General features: G+C 39.5%; 1 protein-coding gene across 1 annotated transcript; it reads left to right on the top strand.

Moving 5' to 3' along the window:
* Positions 1-15,420: 15,420 nt before the first annotated feature.
* Positions 15,421-19,598, top strand: LOC306867023 (V(D)J recombination-activating protein 1-like; the record flags this gene model as incomplete). Its single annotated transcript, XM_079412485.1, has 3 exons — positions 15,421-15,728; positions 15,834-16,969; positions 17,851-19,598. 3 exons carry the CDS (start codon positions 15,421-15,423, stop codon positions 19,596-19,598), a joined length of 3,192 nt encoding a protein of 1,063 aa, XP_079268611.1.
* Between the last annotated feature and the right edge of the window lie 874 nt (positions 19,599-20,472).

Genomic DNA, 20,472 nt, shown 5'->3' with positions numbered 1-20,472 from the left:
CAGCCCTGGCGACACTCTTCATATCAATTAAAGATCAATTAGGGAGCCATGTTCTGCTAATTATGCTATGCTTCACATTCCCAGAATAAAGTGAGCGTGGGTTTACTGAGATAAATAAATAAAGACATGGGCTGCCAAGGCGAGCCGACCTTAATCAGATTTTCAGTGCTTTCTCCCTCTCTCTCTCTCTGTGTATGTGTGTGTGTTTTTCTCCTGTGAAGGTGTAATTATATGACTTCACCATTTGGTGACAGTGTTGTAACATGTCTTGTGAAAAAGGCGCCAATTCTCCATCTCATTTCTTCCTATTTGACGAATAATGAAATCAGGGAAGGTTATTTCATGCAGGGAGGTTGTTTGCTTCTCTGTGTGTGTGTATGTGTGAGTAGCAAGAGAGAAAAAAAGTGTGCCTACACGTGTGGACTGCTTCATCTGTTCAGACGCGCAAGAACATTCGGACGAAATGTCGCCTAAGAACCAGACAGTGTTCAGTATTCTGGAATATAATAAATAATAAAGATTCATAGCGGTGTCTTTTTATAAAATGTTCTCAGCCTGCTGTAATTGGACTTTTTTTTACCAAACGGTTTGCTAGGCATGCTCATAGCCAAAGAGCCAGACGAGAAAGAGAGACAGCCGATTGCAGATAAGTTGATAGAAAAATAGAGTGATTGAGAGATAGAAGAAGGGAAAACCTGATATGACAGAGGAGAGGAGTGTAAAATAAGATGAAATCCATTGAGTGCCACCTTAAATTTGGATTTCGTTTGACTACCTGTCTCTCCAGTAGGTCCTTGTTCCCCTGCTAACATGAACTTTGAAGTACACTTATAACTCGCAAAAATCCTCTTCCACCTCCTCTCTGGTTTCAGATTGTGTGTGACAGAATCAGAGCTAAGGCTAGGTTTTCCATTTTGTGTCCTTGCTAATGGCTAATCTTGTCTAGTCTTAGACTTGAAATCAATCTGTGCCCATGAGACTGGCCCCTACATTGGTCATTTTTATGGCTAGTCTTATGTAATGTGTCAGGATGATCATCTACACCACTAGCAGCTGTTATTGATCATACTCGTTTCTTTTTAGCACACCAGAGCTGTATTATAAAGAACCAGGGGAAGAGCTTTGGGATCGAGCCAGGGCTTTTCCACTGACAAATCCAAATCTTATTTCGCTACAGTCCTCAATCTGTCACCTGGATCTTCTATACCCATCAGTTATATAGTGTGAAGGGGAGTAGAGTAGCTCAAGTGCTATTAAGCTAATAGCTATTTTAGCACAATAATATGCTAATAATTTGTTTACAAATGTGAACTTGATTGGAACTAGATTTTCACAACAAAATGTGAGTAGTAAAACTGCCATGATGTTAGGTAGTTGCTAATACATTAAGTATGTTTTTAGCATGTAACTTTGATCTTATTAACTCATAACTCTGTTCAAAAATCTGCATAATTTTAAGTATCACTCAGATGCACAAGTTAACTATTACTGTTAGCAATAATAGCTAGACTGTAGTTGTATTTTGACTTTAGTGTTTTGATGCAGGTGTATGTTGGTTTGAGGACGTTTCTACTTGAAAGATGCTGATTAAGGGTTTATGCAAAACCACTGTGTAATTCCACTGACAACTGCTTGTATTAAAAGGATCTAAATCAGCTTCTTGGTACATATTTTCAGTGCTGGCAGTACTTCCTTTTATGGGCTTTTTGATGGGAATGAAGCATACTTACACAGCAGAAAAGCATTCTGAATTGTATTACTATGCCAATACATTTAAGTTCAGCCCTAACGTAGTCACATATGGTCTCAGGAAAAAGAAAGACATGGACAAGGCTACCTCTTAATATGTTATCCTCTTATCACATTTATATCTAAACTAGAACTAGATTTTCAAGAGAAAATTTGAGTTGTGCTAATGTGTTATGAGTGTTTTTGTTAGCATGTGGTTATGTGGGTGTCGCTTACTGGTTAAGCATTCCCTTATGAAAATTAACCATGGTTTTATTATAGTAAAAGTGTAGCAACCATGTTTTTTTTTGGCATATTTATTATCATTTGTATAACCACTGTTTTACTACAAATAACATGGTTTAACTATGGTTAGTGTAGCAAAACCGTTACTTTGTGGTTACCATGATTTAGCTACAGTAATCATGTTTTTTTGTTGTTTTATTTTTTTTAGTAAAATCATGGTTAATTTCCATATTGTTGTTGCACTAATAAACCTCAATACTCAAAAGGGTAATGGAGAGAACTTAAAACCAATTTTATTATTCAGGTTACAAGGTATAAAAATGTTTATAGTTTAGCTTACACCGACACTGTCTGTTGTAGAAAAAATAACTAACCATAAAAGCAGAAAGTTTATGCTTATACCTGTTAAACCGTGAAAAATACAACTTCATTATGTTATGAACTCCTATGACACATTTTTAGATATGCAATATAGCACGAAAGCTAACTTACGTAGCTAAATCAATCTTGTGTTGTTAGCATAGCTAGTTTATGCTAAAGCTTATAAGCTATCAATAATGCAACTATTTGTTGTGTTATGAATTGACATAGCTAAATCAAGTTTGCTTAGCTTAAAATAGACAGTTTACGCTAAAGCCTATAAGAATGCTACTTTGCTGTGTTATGAATTACTATGACGTAGGTAAATCAAGATGTGTAGCTAAATCAAGCTTGCTTAGCATAGAAGCAGACAGCTATGCTGAAGTACATAATACTGAATAGAATGCAACTTTGCAATGTTGTAGATAAATCAAGTAAGTATAGAATCAGTCAGGTAATGCTAAAGCCCATCACAAAACAAGTGCTATATGATATAGCTAAATCGAGTTTGCTTAGCATAGAAACAGAAAGTTTATGCTAAAGAAACTTTGTTGAGTTATGAATTGATTTGAAACAGTTCAAGACATGGCATTATGAAAAATCAGGCTTGCCTATAGCTATATTAGCATTTACATCCTTGCGTAGCGGCTGCACACTCACACAAGTTATGTATTTAATGCGTAGCTGTAGTAGAAGCTATGATTAGCTGAGATTGTATGCTTTTTGACTCATCCACAAGTGTGTGGATATGAGTTTGTCTAAAGATGAAGGATAAATCAGAGCTGTGTTCCAGAGCTGTGTTGACACTTTGCGCTAACCTCGGCTACTCTGCCAGTTGTTTCGCGTGTTCCCATTCAGCTCGCTTCAAGATTGTCTGTTGCTAATTGTGACGGACAGCTTCACGACAGCGAGTGGGTGCTATGCCGCGCGTCTGCAGTGGATCAGTGTTTGCACACGTGGGTGTGTTTTTGAAATGTGCGTTACTGATAATCAGCTCAATAGCGAAGAGGGAGTATCGCTCTGTACTACATGTCACTTGCCTGTCTTACAGGTGTGTATGTGATCTCACATCTGTTTGACTGCAAGGTTTGATGCTTTTACTCATTCCAAACACTAGTTTGTCTACTTGCTTTGTCTGAGAGGCCTAGAGACAGACGTTTATTATCAAGCAGCCAATGCTAATCAGGCAGACAGGCTAGGGAAAGGCGAGCGACAGTGTCGTATCTCATCTCTAGGCGCCGTGATAGTGAATAAAAGGATTTGATTTGTAGTAGTGTTAGGTGAGCCAGAGATTAAATGGTAAGTTGACTCTGAGAGTGGCTGCAACTTGGCCAGCACATGTTCCTGGCATTACATACCCATACGTACGACCACGCAAACTATATGCTGTTGATTATCGCCGGGGCGTCATGTCTGCTGTGTCACTCTGGCCTTTCGGAAGCTGCTTACCACAAATCAAATCTATTTCAGCCATCTATTGTGGAATAAACAACTCACACTTTTTGCCTTCATCCATCCGCTTAGTGGAAGAGAATGAAAAGCCATTTCTATTAGAGCGATGTGCACCCCAGGGGACCAAGAGAGGAAACAGGAAATGCAGAGGAGAAAGTGGGAGACAGAGAGGGGAAGAGTGTTTCCTTTCATCATTACAATAAGTGGCTCATTTTGCAGTGTGGTGGTAACAGAAAGCATCGCTTCAATAACTGTACCACTGTCAGCAATGTGGAGCATGACAAACTTGCCACGATTCATCAATCCTCTCAACTCATGCAATATTGTTCTCAAGTCAGCATCCCAGAGGAAAGAAAAATCACAAATGAAATCTCTTTAATATCTTGGTTGTTTCTCATAGACTGAAATGTGACACAGCTGCAACTTTACATCTAGTTGTGACAACAATGATCTTTTCTTACTTCAAGACTCATTACTGTGATTTTATTACTCTGAACTGTAACTTATATGTGACAATGTGACTTGCTGTCTCACAGCTGCAGCTTTTCCATATAATTGCAATTTTATAAATTGTTTTGTTCTTTTTAACATTTGTTTGTTTGTTTACTCATCTTTATATATTATATAACCCATAATCTTATATTTTAAACTTGAGTGTTACAATAAATGTTTTTCCATATACCTCTTTTTCAATACTTTTTTAAAAAACATTATTTTTTTAGACTTTCTGATTAATACGCTAAGACTAGAAACAGTAATTTTTTTGATATTGGTTTAAATTATTTTTTGGGAGTTACAGAAAAAAATTCAACAATGTCTAACTGTTTTTTTTTTATTTTTTTTATTCAATATCAAATTACCTGAACTGCTATATATACATTAACTGTATAACTCTATAATCTTACTGTATGTCACAACTATCTCATTTGTGTCTATTTTTATTTCTCCAGCATCTCAAAGGTAAGAAAAATCATTAATTAGATCTCTTTTACTTGGTTGTTTCACATTGACTGAAATGTGACTTTGTCATACAACCCGAATTCTGGAAATGTTGGGACATTTTTTTTTTTTAATTTGAAAAAATGAAAACTAAAAGAATTTCAAATCACATGAGCCAATATTTTATTCACAATAGAACATAGATAACATAAATGTTTAAACCGATAAATTTTACAATTTTATGCACAAAATGAGCTCATTTCAAATTTGCTGCCTGCTACAGGTCTCAAAATAGTTGGGATGGGGGCATGTTTACCATGGTGTAGCATCTCCTCTTCTTTACAAAACAGTTTGAAGACGTGTGGGCATCGAGGTTATGAGTTTCTGGAGTATTGGAGTTGGAATTTGGACACATTCTTGCCTGATATAGGTTTCCAGCAGCTGAAGAGTTTGTGGTCGTCGTTGACGTATTTTTTGTTTAATGATGAGCCAAATGTTATCTATAGGTGAAAAATCTGGACTGCAGACAGGCCAATTCAGCACCTGGACTCTTCTACTACGAAGCCATGCTGTTGTAATAGCTGCAGCATGTGGTTTTGCATTGTCCTGCTTGGAACAGTCCATTTTAAATGAGCCTTGGCCCACAGGACACGACCGCGCTTCTGGACCATGTTCACATATGGCTTCCTTTTTGAATGATAGAGCTTTAGTTGGCATCTGCAGATGGCACGGCGGATTGTGTTTTCAGTGGTTTCTGGAAGTATTCCTGGGCCCATTTAGTAACGTCAATGACAGAATCATGCTGATGAGTGATGCTGTGTTGTCTGAGAGGCCAAAGACCACAGGCATTCAACAAAGGTCTTCGGCCTTGTCCCTTACGCACAGAGATTTCTCCAGTTTCTCTGAATCTTTTGATTATGTTATGCACTGTAGATGATGAGATTTGCAAAGCCTTTGAAATTTGACATTGAGGAACGTTGTTTTTAAAGGATTGCACAATCTTTTTATGCACTCTTTCACAGATTGGAGAGCCTCTGTCCATCTTTATTTCTGAGAGACTCTGCCTCTCTAAGACATCCCTTTTATAGCTTATCATGTTACAGACCTGATGTCAATTAACTTAATTAGTTGCTAGATGTTCTCCCAGCTGAATCTTTTCAAATATTTCTTGCTTTTTCAGCCCTTTGTTGCACCCGTACCAACTTTTTTGAGCCTTGTAGCAGGCATCATATTTGAAATGAGCTCATTTAGTGGATAAAAGTGTATATTTCTATTGTGAATAAAATATTGGCTGATGTGATTTGAAAGTGTTTTAGTTTTAATTTTATTCAAATTTAAAAAAATGTCCGAACATTGCCGGAATTCGTGTTGTAATTCCAACTTTAGGTTTTCTAGTTGTGACTGTAAATTTTACTTTATTGACGATTAATTTCTCATTAGTGTGAATTTATTCCTCCAAACTGTACCTTTTATATGTGACAATGTGACTTTCATAACTGGAATTGCAAATTTTATTTATTTATTACTGATATTGTATTTTATTTATTTTTTTACTTTTTCACATTTATTTATTTAAAGTACTGTTTTATACTTTGCATTACTATTATCTTTTTATTTTTTTTCTTGCTTTTTAGACTGTTTTACACTCTATACTCTAATTGCTTGTCACAACTGTCTCATTTGTGTCTATTTCTCGATTTAATATCTCTTTATATTTTATTTCTCTATTTTTAGGATGATGCATAAATGAGCAACGTTTGAGTGATGAAATCTTCCTCTAGGGTGCCACAAAGTGCCCCATTCCCGAATCCTTCACCCAGCATCTGCTCTGCATCTCTGTCTCTGATCGACTGCCACACCGTACCCATCAGTGGCTGCCATATGCTATCCCAGCGGCCATCTCCTGCTGTAAACAAATGATAGATTTTGACAGACGCTCACTGGCCAATCTCACCGTATCGCAGTGTTCTGGACACAGTTCTGCGCTCTGACAGGTGGACTCTCACCCCTCCTTCCTCCATTATAATTACAGAGCGAATAGATTTAAAGATCAGACTGTTTAATTTGGCCCTGAATTAACGCCTATGTCAGGGGCTCTATTGTCCTCAGGGCTGCGGTGTGACACCAGCGGTGCTGAAAAGGCCACAGCCGCCCTGCCATTTCTCAAAATGGACTTTTTAGTTAAAGGACAGGAAAATAGTAAGCAAACTTCACGGTGGAAAGCGGTTTGTCTTTCCTGCCGAATCGACTTTGGAGGGACAGACGAGGGTTAGTCATGATAGAGAGACAGGGCTGCTCTTTTCATCTTTTCATTCTCACACACAGACAACCACAAAGACAAAGACAGCTTGCAATCTGTTTAATATATTAACAAAGTCTGTCTGTCTATCTGACTGTCTGGATCTAGCAATCTATTTATCTCTATTTAACTCTCTATATCTATCCGTCTGTCTATGTGCCTTTTCTGTCTCTGTCTGTCTGTCTGTCTGTCTGTCTGTCTGTCTGTCTATCCGTCCATCCATCCATCCATCCATCCATCCATCCATCCATCCATCCATCCATCTATATGCACACGTGCTGATAATGTCAAAATCCAGTATATTCAGTGTACACGTCTCTAAGCTTTTCTCATTCAGAAGGCCGGCTGTGTAAACCAGCATTAGTTTGGAATAGAAAGCTCTCTGACAGAGTGTAAAGACACAATGATTAAACACAAACCTAGAGGAGAGACTTTTGCGGGGCTGTGAGTCTCCAGCGGCTGTCTGATCCTACGCCTCGCTTGGGGAAAAAGCAGATTTAATTAAAGCAGAATTAAAGAGCATTGTTATTTTGATTGAAGACACCCGGCTCCTTTCCCTCCACTCTCTCTCACCCGGCTGTCCCGGATTCAAGCTGATGGGCTTCATCGCCGAAGGTTTACTTCAGTACATAGCGTGCATCTGGTGAGTTCTTCATCTGAGCACACATGCAAACACATGCAGGTCTTACTGCATGTTTGAAGAATACAAACGCCATCTTCTCTTCTGTAGATTGAGTCTAATTCTGTATTATTGGATAATGATAAAAGCCTGTATGACACACAGACTGGCACAATATTAGAAGTTAATTAAATTTTAGTAGAGTGGCAGAAAAACCCCCAGACAGAACCTGAAGGCAGCAAAAGCAACATTGGTCAGACAGACACAACGACACATCAATTTCTCCCAGGCCACATCTATGAGGGGTGAGAGGGGACCAGACATGGACAGACGAAGAGAGAAAAAAAGATGGAAAGACAGTAATGAATAGTGTGTGTCCTGATAATTGCATTAATGATTATTAGGCAGAGCTCAGGGGGAGGTGATGAGAGAGAAAGAGAGTGAGAGTTTCTGTCAACTAACTTTGACAAATGGCTGTGTATTCAGGGCCACTGCTTGGAATATTCATTTACAAAATAAACTTTAAGGAAGGAGAGATGGTGAAAAGAGGAAAAAGGATGGTTAGTGAAGAATAAGAATTTGCTAACCCCCCTGGAACAGGGCCTCATCCACTCCACAAATGTATTTTTATGTGTTTTACATATTCTAATTGTTTATCTGATTGCACAACACTGTTTGGGAAGCTAATTTGAAATAAAAAATACTATAGTAATTTATAGTAAATACTATAGTGTTTTTGAACCATAGTGTATTATACTACTTAGTCTACAGTATTGGGTAAAGTAATTTGTTTATATAACTATAGTTGTTATATTACCACAGCAACTATAGAATTACCACAACAAATTAATTTAAGTACTTTAGTATGGTTCAAAAACACTAAAATACTAAAAATGCTGGGTTAAAAAATAATCCAACCTTAACCCAGTCGCTGGGTAACTATGGGACAGAACGCACGCTGGGTTGTTTTGACCCAAGTGCTGGGTTGAGCCATTTGACCCAGAATGCTGGGTTGTTTATTTGACCCAACCAGTGGGTCAGGTTAACTCTGTTGCTGGGTTAAACATTACCTAAACATTGGGTTATTTGTTGTCTAATTGCCTTGCTACCTTTATATTTACCGATATTACCAATAATAATAAATAATCACAAAGGGATGTAAAAATATTTTTCTTTAATACAATTACACAACACAAAAAATGCAACTGTAAATATCAATTGAATGAGTTTTCACATTTCTTTTTAAACATTACATTCACATTACATCCAACCTCTACAGACACAAATAAAACAACTGTTTTTGTAGATCAGTTTCTTTAAAACACAAAACTGTGTAAACTACTGTAGAATCCTATTCTTTGTCAACATTGCAGCATCATAACACTATGAAATTGATTATTGCCACATGAGAATCAGTCCAAACATACTAAGCCAAACAAAGAGACCTACAACAGACAATACATTTGACAAAAAATGTAAACGTTACAAGTGGCCAGAAAAAACTGTTGCCCTCAAATACTTCACACGTGAAGACTCATGTCCATCAATATGATATACTGCATGCTGGAGAAACTCCCAGGAAGAAAGATGTTAGTGTAGCTAACATCATGCACAAAAATGACTTGAAAAAGATAAACAGCCTCAAGCAACAAGTCCGTTTCAATGGCATGGCCCGAAACAATGGCGAAGGTGTGGGATGTTGCTGTCTCGTCACCCAGGCACAAAATGAGAAGGGATGCATCAACATGTTGGTCCCCACCTGTTAATTACACAACACTTAGTCTTGAAACATAACTTACATTTTTACAAGCTGTAACATTTAAGTTGACTTAAATAACGTTTAAGTGTATTTTATGGAAATCAGCCAAACCATCAGGGTTTTCCTGTGAACTGGGTCTGGTAAAGGTTGCTCAAACTAAATATTTATTCTGCTACTGATTTAGGTTTCTTTCTGCTTACTGGCACTTCTTGGTTGTCTACCTAAATTTCATCCAACCAACATGGCATAATTTAAAGCCCCCAATATACAGTATTGTGCAAAAGTTTTTGGCCACTAGTGTTTTAGCCAACCAAAAAAAAATGGATTTAAGTCAGTTATTTCAATCTTTTGCTGTAATGTGTCTGTAGGAAATATCAGTTTTCATTTCCAAACATTCATTTTGCCATTAATTGTAATAATCCAGTGCAAATTTTGTTTGCACAAAGAGTCTGAAAACAGCCAGTGCTCCACACAGAGATCTGATCATCATCCAGTCTGTCTGGAAGAAACAGAAGAAACTGAGACAGACTAAATCCAGAAAATGCTTCAAGACCCCTCCCTGCAAAGCTAACTGAAAAACTCTACTCAAGTGCACCGAGGGCAAAAGCTGCGTTAAATGCAAAGGATGCTCACACTAAATGTTCATTTAATTTACTTCGTAGAAGTTAATTGATAAAGGAAATCTATTTATGACATTATTTTTGACAGCATCCTCATTTAACAGCATTTTTTCACAAGTGTCTAAAACTTTTGACAGTACTGTAGCTTTGCAGGTAGCTTTCATGAAGCATCTTGGAGATGTTGCCACAGTTCTTCTGGATTTAGTCTGTCTCCGTTTCTTCTTGATGATCAGATCAGATCTCTGTGGAGCACTGGCTGTTGTCAGAGATTCACTGGATTATTACAATTAATGAAAAAATGAATGTTTGGAAATATAAACTGATATTTCCTATTGACCCATACAGCAAAAGATAAAAATAACTGACTTAAAAAAATTTAACTGATGAAAATACTAGTGGCCTAAAACTTTTGCACAGTACTGTCTATAGAGTAGAAAAAGTAAAAAACAAAAAAAACAACCTTACAGGTTGTACGTCAAATGAATGACTTCCAGGATTCAGTGGTTGTGGGTCTGAAGACCTTTCCTCCGTTCTTGAATATTGATTGGGGAAGTAGAGTGGGCAGGACTTTGAAAGCACTCTCCCTTTTAGCATCTAAACCATACGAAACGACACATTGTAACGCTTTTCTTGTGAAAATGTCTTCATTCCTTTAAATAGCTTGGATCGGATTGGACTGGATTTAAATAGATTGGATAAGAAACAAATGACACAGGCAGACCAAGTGACAATGGCATGGCTGAAGTGTGACTTAGTCAGCCTACATTAATGACTTCCTGAGACAAACATGTAATTTATTAGGAATATGTGCTTTGATTGGTTTGCAGTTCAATTTTGCCCTCTGCGTTGACACCAATATCTTTGACCCCACATGCCAGGTGTCCCCTCAGATGGTGACAACATCACCTCAACAAATATTCCCCAAAAACTCACACACACAGTGGAGAATAACACCCAGCTTAATGCCAGGTGGCTGTCAAATGAAAACATTTTTCACATAAATCAAACTGCCATTGGGCTTATCAATAACAAGTCAATTAGCAGGCGGATAGAGGCTCAGATCTCTAGGGGTCACCGCTTGTTTTTTAATGAAATGAAAAGGAATGAAAATTCGGTCATTTATTTACCCTGATGGCTACTGGCTAATGACACCACATGAATGCAAACAGCTACGCTCCTAATTAGCAACTATTGTAAGCTTTGACATGAAAATACACTCACTGGCCACTTTATTAGGTACACCTTTCTAGTACCGGGTTGGAGCCCCTTTTGCCTTCAGAACTGCCTTAATTCTTCGTGGCATAGTTTCAACAAGGTGTTGGAAACATTCCTCAGAGATTTTGGTCCATATTGACATGGTAGCATCACGCAGTTGCTGCAGATTTGTCGGCTGCACATCCATGATGCGAATCTCCCGTTCCACCACATCCCAAAGTTCTCTATTGGATTGAGATCTGGTGACTGTGGAGACCATTTGAGTAAAGTGAACTCATTGTCATGATCAAGAAACCAGTCTGAGATGATTTGAGCTTAGATCCCAGTAGATCAGCAGTTTTTGAAATACTCAGACCGGCCCGTCTGGCACCAAAAACCATTCCACATTCAAAGTCACTTAAATCCCCTTTCTTCCCCATTCTGATGCTCGGATTTAACTTCAGCAAGTCGTCTTCACCACATCTAGATGCCTAAATGCATTGAGTTGCTACCATGTGATTGGCTGATTAGCAGTTTGTTTTAGAACAGGTGTATCTAATAAAGTGGCTGGTGAGTGTATGACTTCATCAGAATACATGGTCATCTTATAAAAAAAAAAAAAAAAATGCTTTTTTGCCCACAGAAGGTAAAATTTGCAAAACATTTCCTTACCAAAAAGTAGCATCTTACTGGAAAAAACTACTCCTTGTTATTCTTTGTAAGCAGTGTTACCTACAATTTTGAAGTGTCAATTTTTATTCACCTTCATGTTGTTCCAACCCCATTTGACTTTAGAAGTACAAATGATTGGATGTACTTTTTTATTCTCCATTTTAAAGCTTAATAGTGTGAATCACTGTCCAATTTCATTGTATATAAAAGTGCAGCTTGGACATTTGGCGAAATACCTCCTTTTGTATTATATGGAGGAAAGAAAGTCGTACAGGTTTGGAACATCATGAAGGTGCGTAAATGATAACAGACTTGTAATTTTGTGTGATTTATTAGTGTAAATGATGCAGTACGAAACATTAATGAGTCAATAAACATGCACCCATGTAACCTCTATCACGATCAATCAAATGCTATATGTCGGCTTTGTTTTTCAGGCCCTCAAGGAATCTTTGTGAAGGATGAAGGAGCACTTGTAAAAACTGGTATTTTCAATGACCTTTCTAATTTTGCTCGGTTTATAGACTTAGCTATTATAATTTGGCCGAAAGCAAACTGTCTTTTGCAGAAAAATCACTTTCCTTCCCTTTATTACTCACAATAATGAGGTTTTATTTCTTTCTCTCTCTGGTCACCCATTTAAATGGATTTAAACAATTTGAATTGAAATCATTAATTTTCATATTTATGTGTGTTGTATTATATAGGTCATTCTACAGTATGATTATTGTTGTCTATATCAACACAGTAAAAGATTACATCAGCTCTTCATTGTCAAAGTCATTTTTATACATGTGTATATATAGGGCACAAATGGTGGCCATGTTGTAGAATGACCTACACTGTACATTATTTATTATGTTTACTCTTTGTTTGGTTTGCAGAAGTTGTGGCTCTCAGATGAGACAGGCCACACAATGCTTGCAGGCACTTGGTGACTGTTTAATGACTAGACTGTCAGATCCCGCACCAAGAAGTCTAGACAGAATATCACCAATTACAGTGCAATAACTCTTCTGCAAAAACACCCTTGATTTATTTATCAATGAATAAGTCTATTTAATTCATATTTGCTGATGACACCAACACCGTTCATAGAGGGACTGCAACAGAACCCACTTGTAAAGACAATGCTCATTATAGTGACATCCTAGTAGAGGTAATTTGTCCAAAAAGTCAACGAAAAATAAACTCAATCTAAAAGTGTGAAATGCATTCAGACTATATTCTATATTTGCTATGCTTTTCCAACTTTTGAATACACTGTAAAGGATATTTTAGTCAGGCAGCCTTGAGTAGATGGTTGTCAGCTCTCTTTTAATGGATTCCTCTGATCTGATGTGTTTTAACGGCGTCTGTTTTTCTATATAGAGAGGGATCAAATAGCAGAGCTGCAGCATGTTGGCTTGGACCACCTGCTGGAGATGAGTTTCAGAGAGCGCCGGGGGAAAACAGCAGGGGGATGCGTTAGTTTGTATCCATGTGGCTTGTACTGACACGTGTTTATGATGCAGACTGTGCATGTGCCTTTGTGTGTCAAAAATACTTGGTGAATGTTGTGTATTGGAGTATCTGTGTGCAGATCTTAGGTCTATGATGTCTCATATTGGTGTATATGTGTGTATAAGAGTTTACTTTGAAATAATTAGCTAAACATGACAAAATATCCATTTTAAGGATGTCTTGATTTTTATATTTTTATGGTTAGAGTTATTCTGTATGTTAATTGTAATTAAAATAATAGAATTGCACTTTATTTTGATGGTCCCCATTACAAATTCTGTTGACTAAAGGTAACTACATGTCAACTAACTCTTATTAGAGTATTAGTAGAGTATTAGCAGAGTTAAGTTAGGTTAGTCAACATGTACTCGCCAAATTACTTATATTCAGTAGAATGTCTGCTTGGGGGTCTATCAGAATAGTGTTAGCAGATATTATGTAGACAGTCTACTAATACTCTAATGACTGGTAGTTGACATGTAGCTGAAAATGTACTTACAGTCAACAGAATGTCTATAGAGGACCATAAAAATAAAGTGTTATCAACAACTGAAGTCTGTCCTCATTAGGTATCTTAGTAAAAGTGTGTGTGTATGTTTGCTTGTGTGTGATTGTGGTTAGGTTAGCATCACCCCCCCTCCTTCCCGAGACCTCCCATCTCAGGTGCTAAAATTTGTCAGTTAAGGACCCCACAGAGAGGTATAAATAGGACTCTCTTCCTATGGAGAGACACAGTGTTTTATAGGAGCATCAAGTGACTGAGATCCAGCCAGGCACTCTTAGATAGAGAGCCTGGAAGACATCCGCACTCAAAAAACGCACTAGGCCTCCCCTGTGCCCCCATGCGGAAAGGCCCCAGGGGAGAATTCGCCAGCTGAGCCTCAAAAACAAGGTAGGACAACCCAGCTGACTGACAGACTGAATGCTTTCAGCTGTTTGTGTGTATGCGTGTCTCAATAGTTCACTTCAGAGCTGATAGCTGGAGAGACCCAGGGTGCAAACACAAGCTGAGAGGGAGAAAAAGAAAGAGAGAGAGAGAGAGAAAGAGAGAAAATGCCAGCATGTACTCGCCATGGGAGTGTTATGGTAAGCGTTTGTTGATTTATTGATCAGGAAAGAGGACCGTTTTTCGTTCTCATGGATGGAATGAGAGCGGAGCGTCACATCGTGACACAGTTGTTTTGAGAGTCTGCAAGGGCTTGACAGCTACTACTAGTCCGAGTGATGTGACTTCTGAGGTAGTCCTTGTTTTTATTTGTGTGTTTATGCAGATCACCACACTCAGGGAGTGACATGGTTGAAACACAGGATTGAATCTGATTCATAGGGAATGGCTGGCATTACAATTTCCCTTCATCAGACTTCAGTCAGTGGCTGTGCATCATAAGACTTGCCTCTCTCTCTTTCTCTCGAGTAATCCATTAAATGCCAGCATGCTCCTCCATGGACTTAAACTCTGGGTTCAGCACAGTAAATGACTATTATAACTGATTGACAGCCCTAGAGGTGTGCATTTAGCAAACTCTTGGTACCAGAGAAAGATGAGGGGCAAAAAATTAAACGAAAGATGAGGGATAGATAAAGGACATGGTGGGTCCCTGAGCGGGAGTGTTAGGGAGGAGAGAAATTAAGTTTTCAGCAGCAGATCGATTTTTGAACGCTTGTCTCATGCATTTTACAGAGGTGCTAAATGCCACTTATGGTATAATGCTGTACTCCGGGTCAGAGCAAAGCTCTCCCGTTTGGGCTAGGATTTCAGGGCCTCTTTTAACAAACTATGCTTGTAGACCTAAATAAATCTGCCTGATTGTGTCACAGCCTTGGAAATAATGTTGTTTTGCTCTTCTTTTGTGGATTTGTAAGCCTGAAACCCCCAACCCCCCCACCGTTTTCTATTACACCTAAGAATATTCCTTGGCAGCCAAGCTAATCTCATAGTCTCATAAACTCTTGATTTATAAAGAATTAATCTTATTCCTTCTCACTTTCTTTTCTCGTTCTTGAAAGCAGCTGAGACTAAGCTGACGCCATGGAGAAAGGGAGGCGGAGTTCTGAAGATGCTCCCAGAGCCTCCATGCCTGACGAACTGTCACATCCTAAGTTTTCGGAATGGAAGTTTAAGCTCTTTCGGGTCAGGTCCATGGAGAAGGCCCCTCTGCCTAATGAAACACCGGTGGAGAAGGAAAACCAGCCTGATGTAGCAATAGAGGTGGCAGGCTCTCCAGGCAGTGTTATGAAGCTCTGTTTTGGAGGGAAGAGTAAGGAAAACATGGAGAGTGCTCGAGGGAGAGTGGACCTTAAGCTGCAGGAAATTGATACACATATGAATCTTCTCAAGTGAGTTTAATAATAATATTGAGTCAATGGTGTGAATTCTGAATGTTGTTTTAACTTGTGCACATTTGGAACATGACAAGATTAATTTACTTGTGTTTTTTGCAGATGCCTGTGTCGCCTTTGTGGCCTTTCAATACGGAAGGCTAAAGGTCCATCGCATGAAGTCCAGGGAGACTTGGAAGAGTCCAGCCGGTGTGCCTTGCGTAGGATGGGCTGCAAGTTTCTGACCTGGCCGGAAGTGATCTTGAAGGTCTTCAAGGTGGATGTAACAACCGACATGGAGACAGTGCATCCATCTTTGTTTTGTCACAGATGCTGGACTGCTGCCATGAGGGGAGGAGGATTCTGTTCTTTCACTAGGACCCAAATCTCAGACTGGAAGCCCCACACCTCCAACTGTGACCTCTGCTTCCCAAAGAAGAGCTCTTTTCAGCGAATAGGAAGGAAGCGGGCTAAACCACTTAAAAGTGCACACAGCCTTCCAAAGAGAATAAAAAGGGACTCCTCAGAATTCTCAAGGGCCAACAGAGTGTGGAGACAGACCACAGAGAATACTGCGGGATCAGGTGGGAAAGAATGGTTAAAACTATCAGTTCAGAGAGGACAGTGGGTAAAGAATATCACACAATGCCAGAGGGACCATCTGAGCACTAAGCTCATCCCCACCGAAGTCCCAGAGGACTTCATACATGCTGTTACTTGCCAAGTATGTGATCATCTGCTTTCTGATCCAGTCCAGTCACCGTGTAGACACCTGTTCTGTCGGGTCTGCATCCTAAGATACAATCGTGCTTTGGGCCCAAACTGTCCCACCTGTAACCAACATCTAAATCCATCCCACCTGACCAGGCCAGCCAAATTTTTCCTTGCCACCCTCAACTCACTCCCTCTGCTCTGCCCCAGAGAAGGATGCAGCGACTGGGTCCGATTTGACTCCTTTAGGGAACACTGCCTCAACCACTACCATGAAAAAGAGTCTCAAGAAGAACAAATACCTTCAGACCAGAAAATTGATGACTACTTGCCGATCAACAAAGGTGGGCGTCCTCGACAGCACCTTTTGTCACTGACCCGTCGGGCTCAAAAGCACAGGCTGAGAGACTTGAAGAACCAGGTGAAGGTTTTTGCTGAAAAGGAGGAAGGAGGGGATGTGAAGTCAGTCTGTTTGACACTCTTCCTTCTGGCGTTGAGAGCTGGGAATGAACACAAACAAGCAGATGAACTGGAAGCTATGATGCAAGGTACTGCCAAGAAACATATCACCCACAATATGTGACTGTCAAAGCAGTCGTTGTCAGACAAATACAACTAGAATGAACAGATAATGCGTTATTGACTTACATAGGCTTGGGAGCCACCAAGAATAAGAATATATAACATTTTTACAATCTAATATATGGCATTATTATTTGTTTTCTAGAATGAACTAATCTAATTTTTACTACCTGACTGCAGATAATTGTACTCATTTTTCATAGAACAATAGCTTTAACATGTAATTTTACACAATTACGTTCACATTTACTACCAGTAACAGATGCACAAAATTAAATGAACACGTCCACAAGGTTATCTACACAACACAAATTAATGAATTCTTTTCTTACATGCCTCACTGTCAATTTAAATAGAATAATCACCACTTTACTGAATATGTGTGTGTGTGTGTGTATGTGCACATGTGAGACTCAATACACAATAACAATTCTTGTAAAGAGCCTGTTAGGATGAAAACAACATCAGTAGCCCTTGTATCTGCAAATGACATAGATACTGTCTTCGGCCCCAGGGGAACAGGGCCCAGCTGGTGCCTGTTTTCATCATCAGCCAATAGATCAGTATTTCCAGCCCAGCTGAGTCACCTCTCTTCTAACTTAAGCATTAATAATCTCGCTAATTTAGAACAATTAGGACATATTACATGCTGCAATTACAATCAGAATTCCAGAGATGCTAGCGCTCATTTGATAGTGCTCTGAAATCAGTCCACAAACACACATAGGCACATAATCACACATTCAGGCTCACAAACTTCGAGTTTATTCAGGATAAACAGTTCTATGAATTCAAACTTCTGATTCTATCTCACACAGTTTTGTTTTCCCTCTGTATTCTCTTTCAGGCAGGGGATTTGGGCTGCATCCTGCAGTGTGTTTGGCTATAAGGGTAAACACCTTCCTCAGCTGCAGTCAGTACCACAAGATGTACCGCACTGTAAAGGCCACTAGTGGCCGCCAGATATTCCAGCCCCTGCACACTCTACGTAATGCCGAGAAAGAGCTTCTTCCTGGGTTCCACCAGTTTGAGTGGCAGCCAGCTTTAAAAAACGTTTCCAGCTCCTGGGATGTGGGCATCATTGATGGCCTCTCTGGTTGGACAACCTCGGTTGACGATGTTCCTGCAGACACCATCTCCAGAAGATTCCGTTACGATGTGGCACTGGTCTCTGCATTAAAAGATTTGGAGGAGGACATAATGGAAGGACTGAGAGAGAGGGGGCTGGATGACAGCATATGCACCTCCGGTTTTACCGTTGTGGTGAAAGAATCATGTGATGGTATGGGAGATGTCAGCGAGAAGCATGGATCTGGCCCAGCGGTTCCTGAGAAGGCAGTGAGGTTTTCCTTCACAATCATGTCCGTCTCCATCCGAGTTGAGGGTGAAGATGATGGCATCACCATCTTTCAGGAACAAAAGCCAAACTCTGAGCTCTCCTGCAGACCTTTGTGCCTCATGTTTGTGGACGAGTCCGACCACGAGACGCTGACGGCCATCTTGGGACCTGTGGTAGCAGAGCGCAAAGCCATGACGGAAAGTCGGCTTATTTTATCGGTTGGTGGTCTGCTGCGATCCTTTAGGTTCTTCTTCCGGGGCACAGGCTACGATGAGAAGATGGTTCGCGAAATGGAAGGCCTAGAAGCATCAGGCTCCACTTATATATGCACACTCTGTGACTCAACCCGAGCTGAAGCGTCTCAGAACATGGTGCTACATTCCATCACACGTAGCCACGATGAAAATCTTGAGCGCTACGAGATCTGGAGGACAAATCCTTTCTCAGAGTCTGCTGATGAACTCCGTGACCGGGTCAAAGGTGTTTCCGCCAAGCCTTTCATGGAGACCCAGACTACTCTAGATGCCCTGCACTGCGACATTGGCAATGCTACTGAATTCTACAAGATCTTTCAGGATGAGATTGGCGAAGTCTACCAGAAGAGCAATCCAAGTCGAGAGGAACGCCGTCGTTGGCGGTCAACCCTGGACAAACAGCTAAGAAAGAAGCTGAAATTCAAGCCTGTGATGAGGATGAATGGAAACTATGCTCGTCGGCTGATGACACGTGAAGCTGTGGAGGTGGTCTGCGAGCTGGTTCCTTCTGAGGAACGACGTGAGGCATTACGAAAACTGATGAACCTCTACCTCCAGATGAAGCCTGTGTGGCGTTCCACCTGTCCCTCCCGAGACTGCCCTGACCAACTCTGTCAATACAGCTACAATTCTCAGCAATTTGCTGATCTGCTTTCCACCACGTTCAAGTACCGCTATGATGGAAAAATCACCAACTACCTCCACAAAACTCTGGCCCATGTTCCTGAGATTGTTGAGAGAGACGGGTCTATAGGAGCATGGGCCAGTGAAGGCAATGAGTCTGGGAACAAGCTGTTCAGACGTTTTCGGAAGATGAATGCAAGGCAGTCCAAAATGTTTGAACTTGAAGATATACTTAAACACCATTGGCTGTACACCTCCAAGTATCTTCAGAAGTTTATGGAGGCTCACAAGAATTCAGCAAAAGCAATGCAGGCCACATTCAACCCAGAAGAGACCCCAGATGAAGTTGATATGGCTCTTGAAGTCCCAGATTTTTGAGCTTTTCTTTGATTGACTTTCTTTAATGGACCCTTTTTCTTCCTAATGAAAATATTGTTAGGTAATTGATTTTATTTCTTGAGATAAGATGTAATATCACGTATAATGGCTTTATTATTCACTTCATAATTTTTTTGAAGCCAGTGCATAAACGTGAGCTAAATTGTTTTATGGCAAAGATAAAATTGTATGGGCAGTCTTTTTTTCTCCCCAGCTTTTACAGGCAAATTGTCTGTGTTTTATCTCTTGCTGCCTGTGAAATATGAGGGATTTTATTGTATTGCCAGGTTGTGACACCTTCATGAATTCATACAGAAGGGTTATTTATGAAAACGTATGAGGGAGTTGTAAGTCACTGAAATTGTGTTAAAAGAGCCCCACATTTACGATGGCTATATTAATATATCACACAGGACAAAGACAAAATTATATTAGGAAATGCAGATTGTCTCCTATGCAGAAGGTCTAAAGAAAGCAGTTATTTTAGCAGTGCAGTATTTTGATGGTTTTCAACTGGTTCACAAATGACGATGAACACCCATAGACACTATGCTACAGCATTTGCACATTTGCATACTTTTACCCTATAATCTACTTCAGTCTTCAATCTTACAGGTCCCACAGGACATTTGCACCATGACACTCACACAAACACATTTTCAAATATTCTGGAAGAAATCATAGAATTTCTTTATTGCTACTGTATGTGTTACAGTTTAGAAATGTGTGGGCTATTCACTTAAACTTGTACCTCAATTTATTAATCATGTTTCTCTTATTTTGTTTAATACTACTAGATTTAAAGATTTTGGTGATTCACTTTACAAATGCATTTTATTTTATTTTTCAGTTGATCGATTTCTTTGTGAATTGA

The sequence above is a fragment of the Barbus barbus genome (assembly GCF_936440315.1).
Source record: "Barbus barbus genome assembly, chromosome: 48".
Taxonomy (NCBI): Eukaryota; Metazoa; Chordata; class Actinopteri; order Cypriniformes; family Cyprinidae; genus Barbus; species Barbus barbus.
The sequence above is the reverse complement of the archived record's forward strand: the minus strand, read 5'-3'. Positions and strand labels throughout refer to the sequence as shown.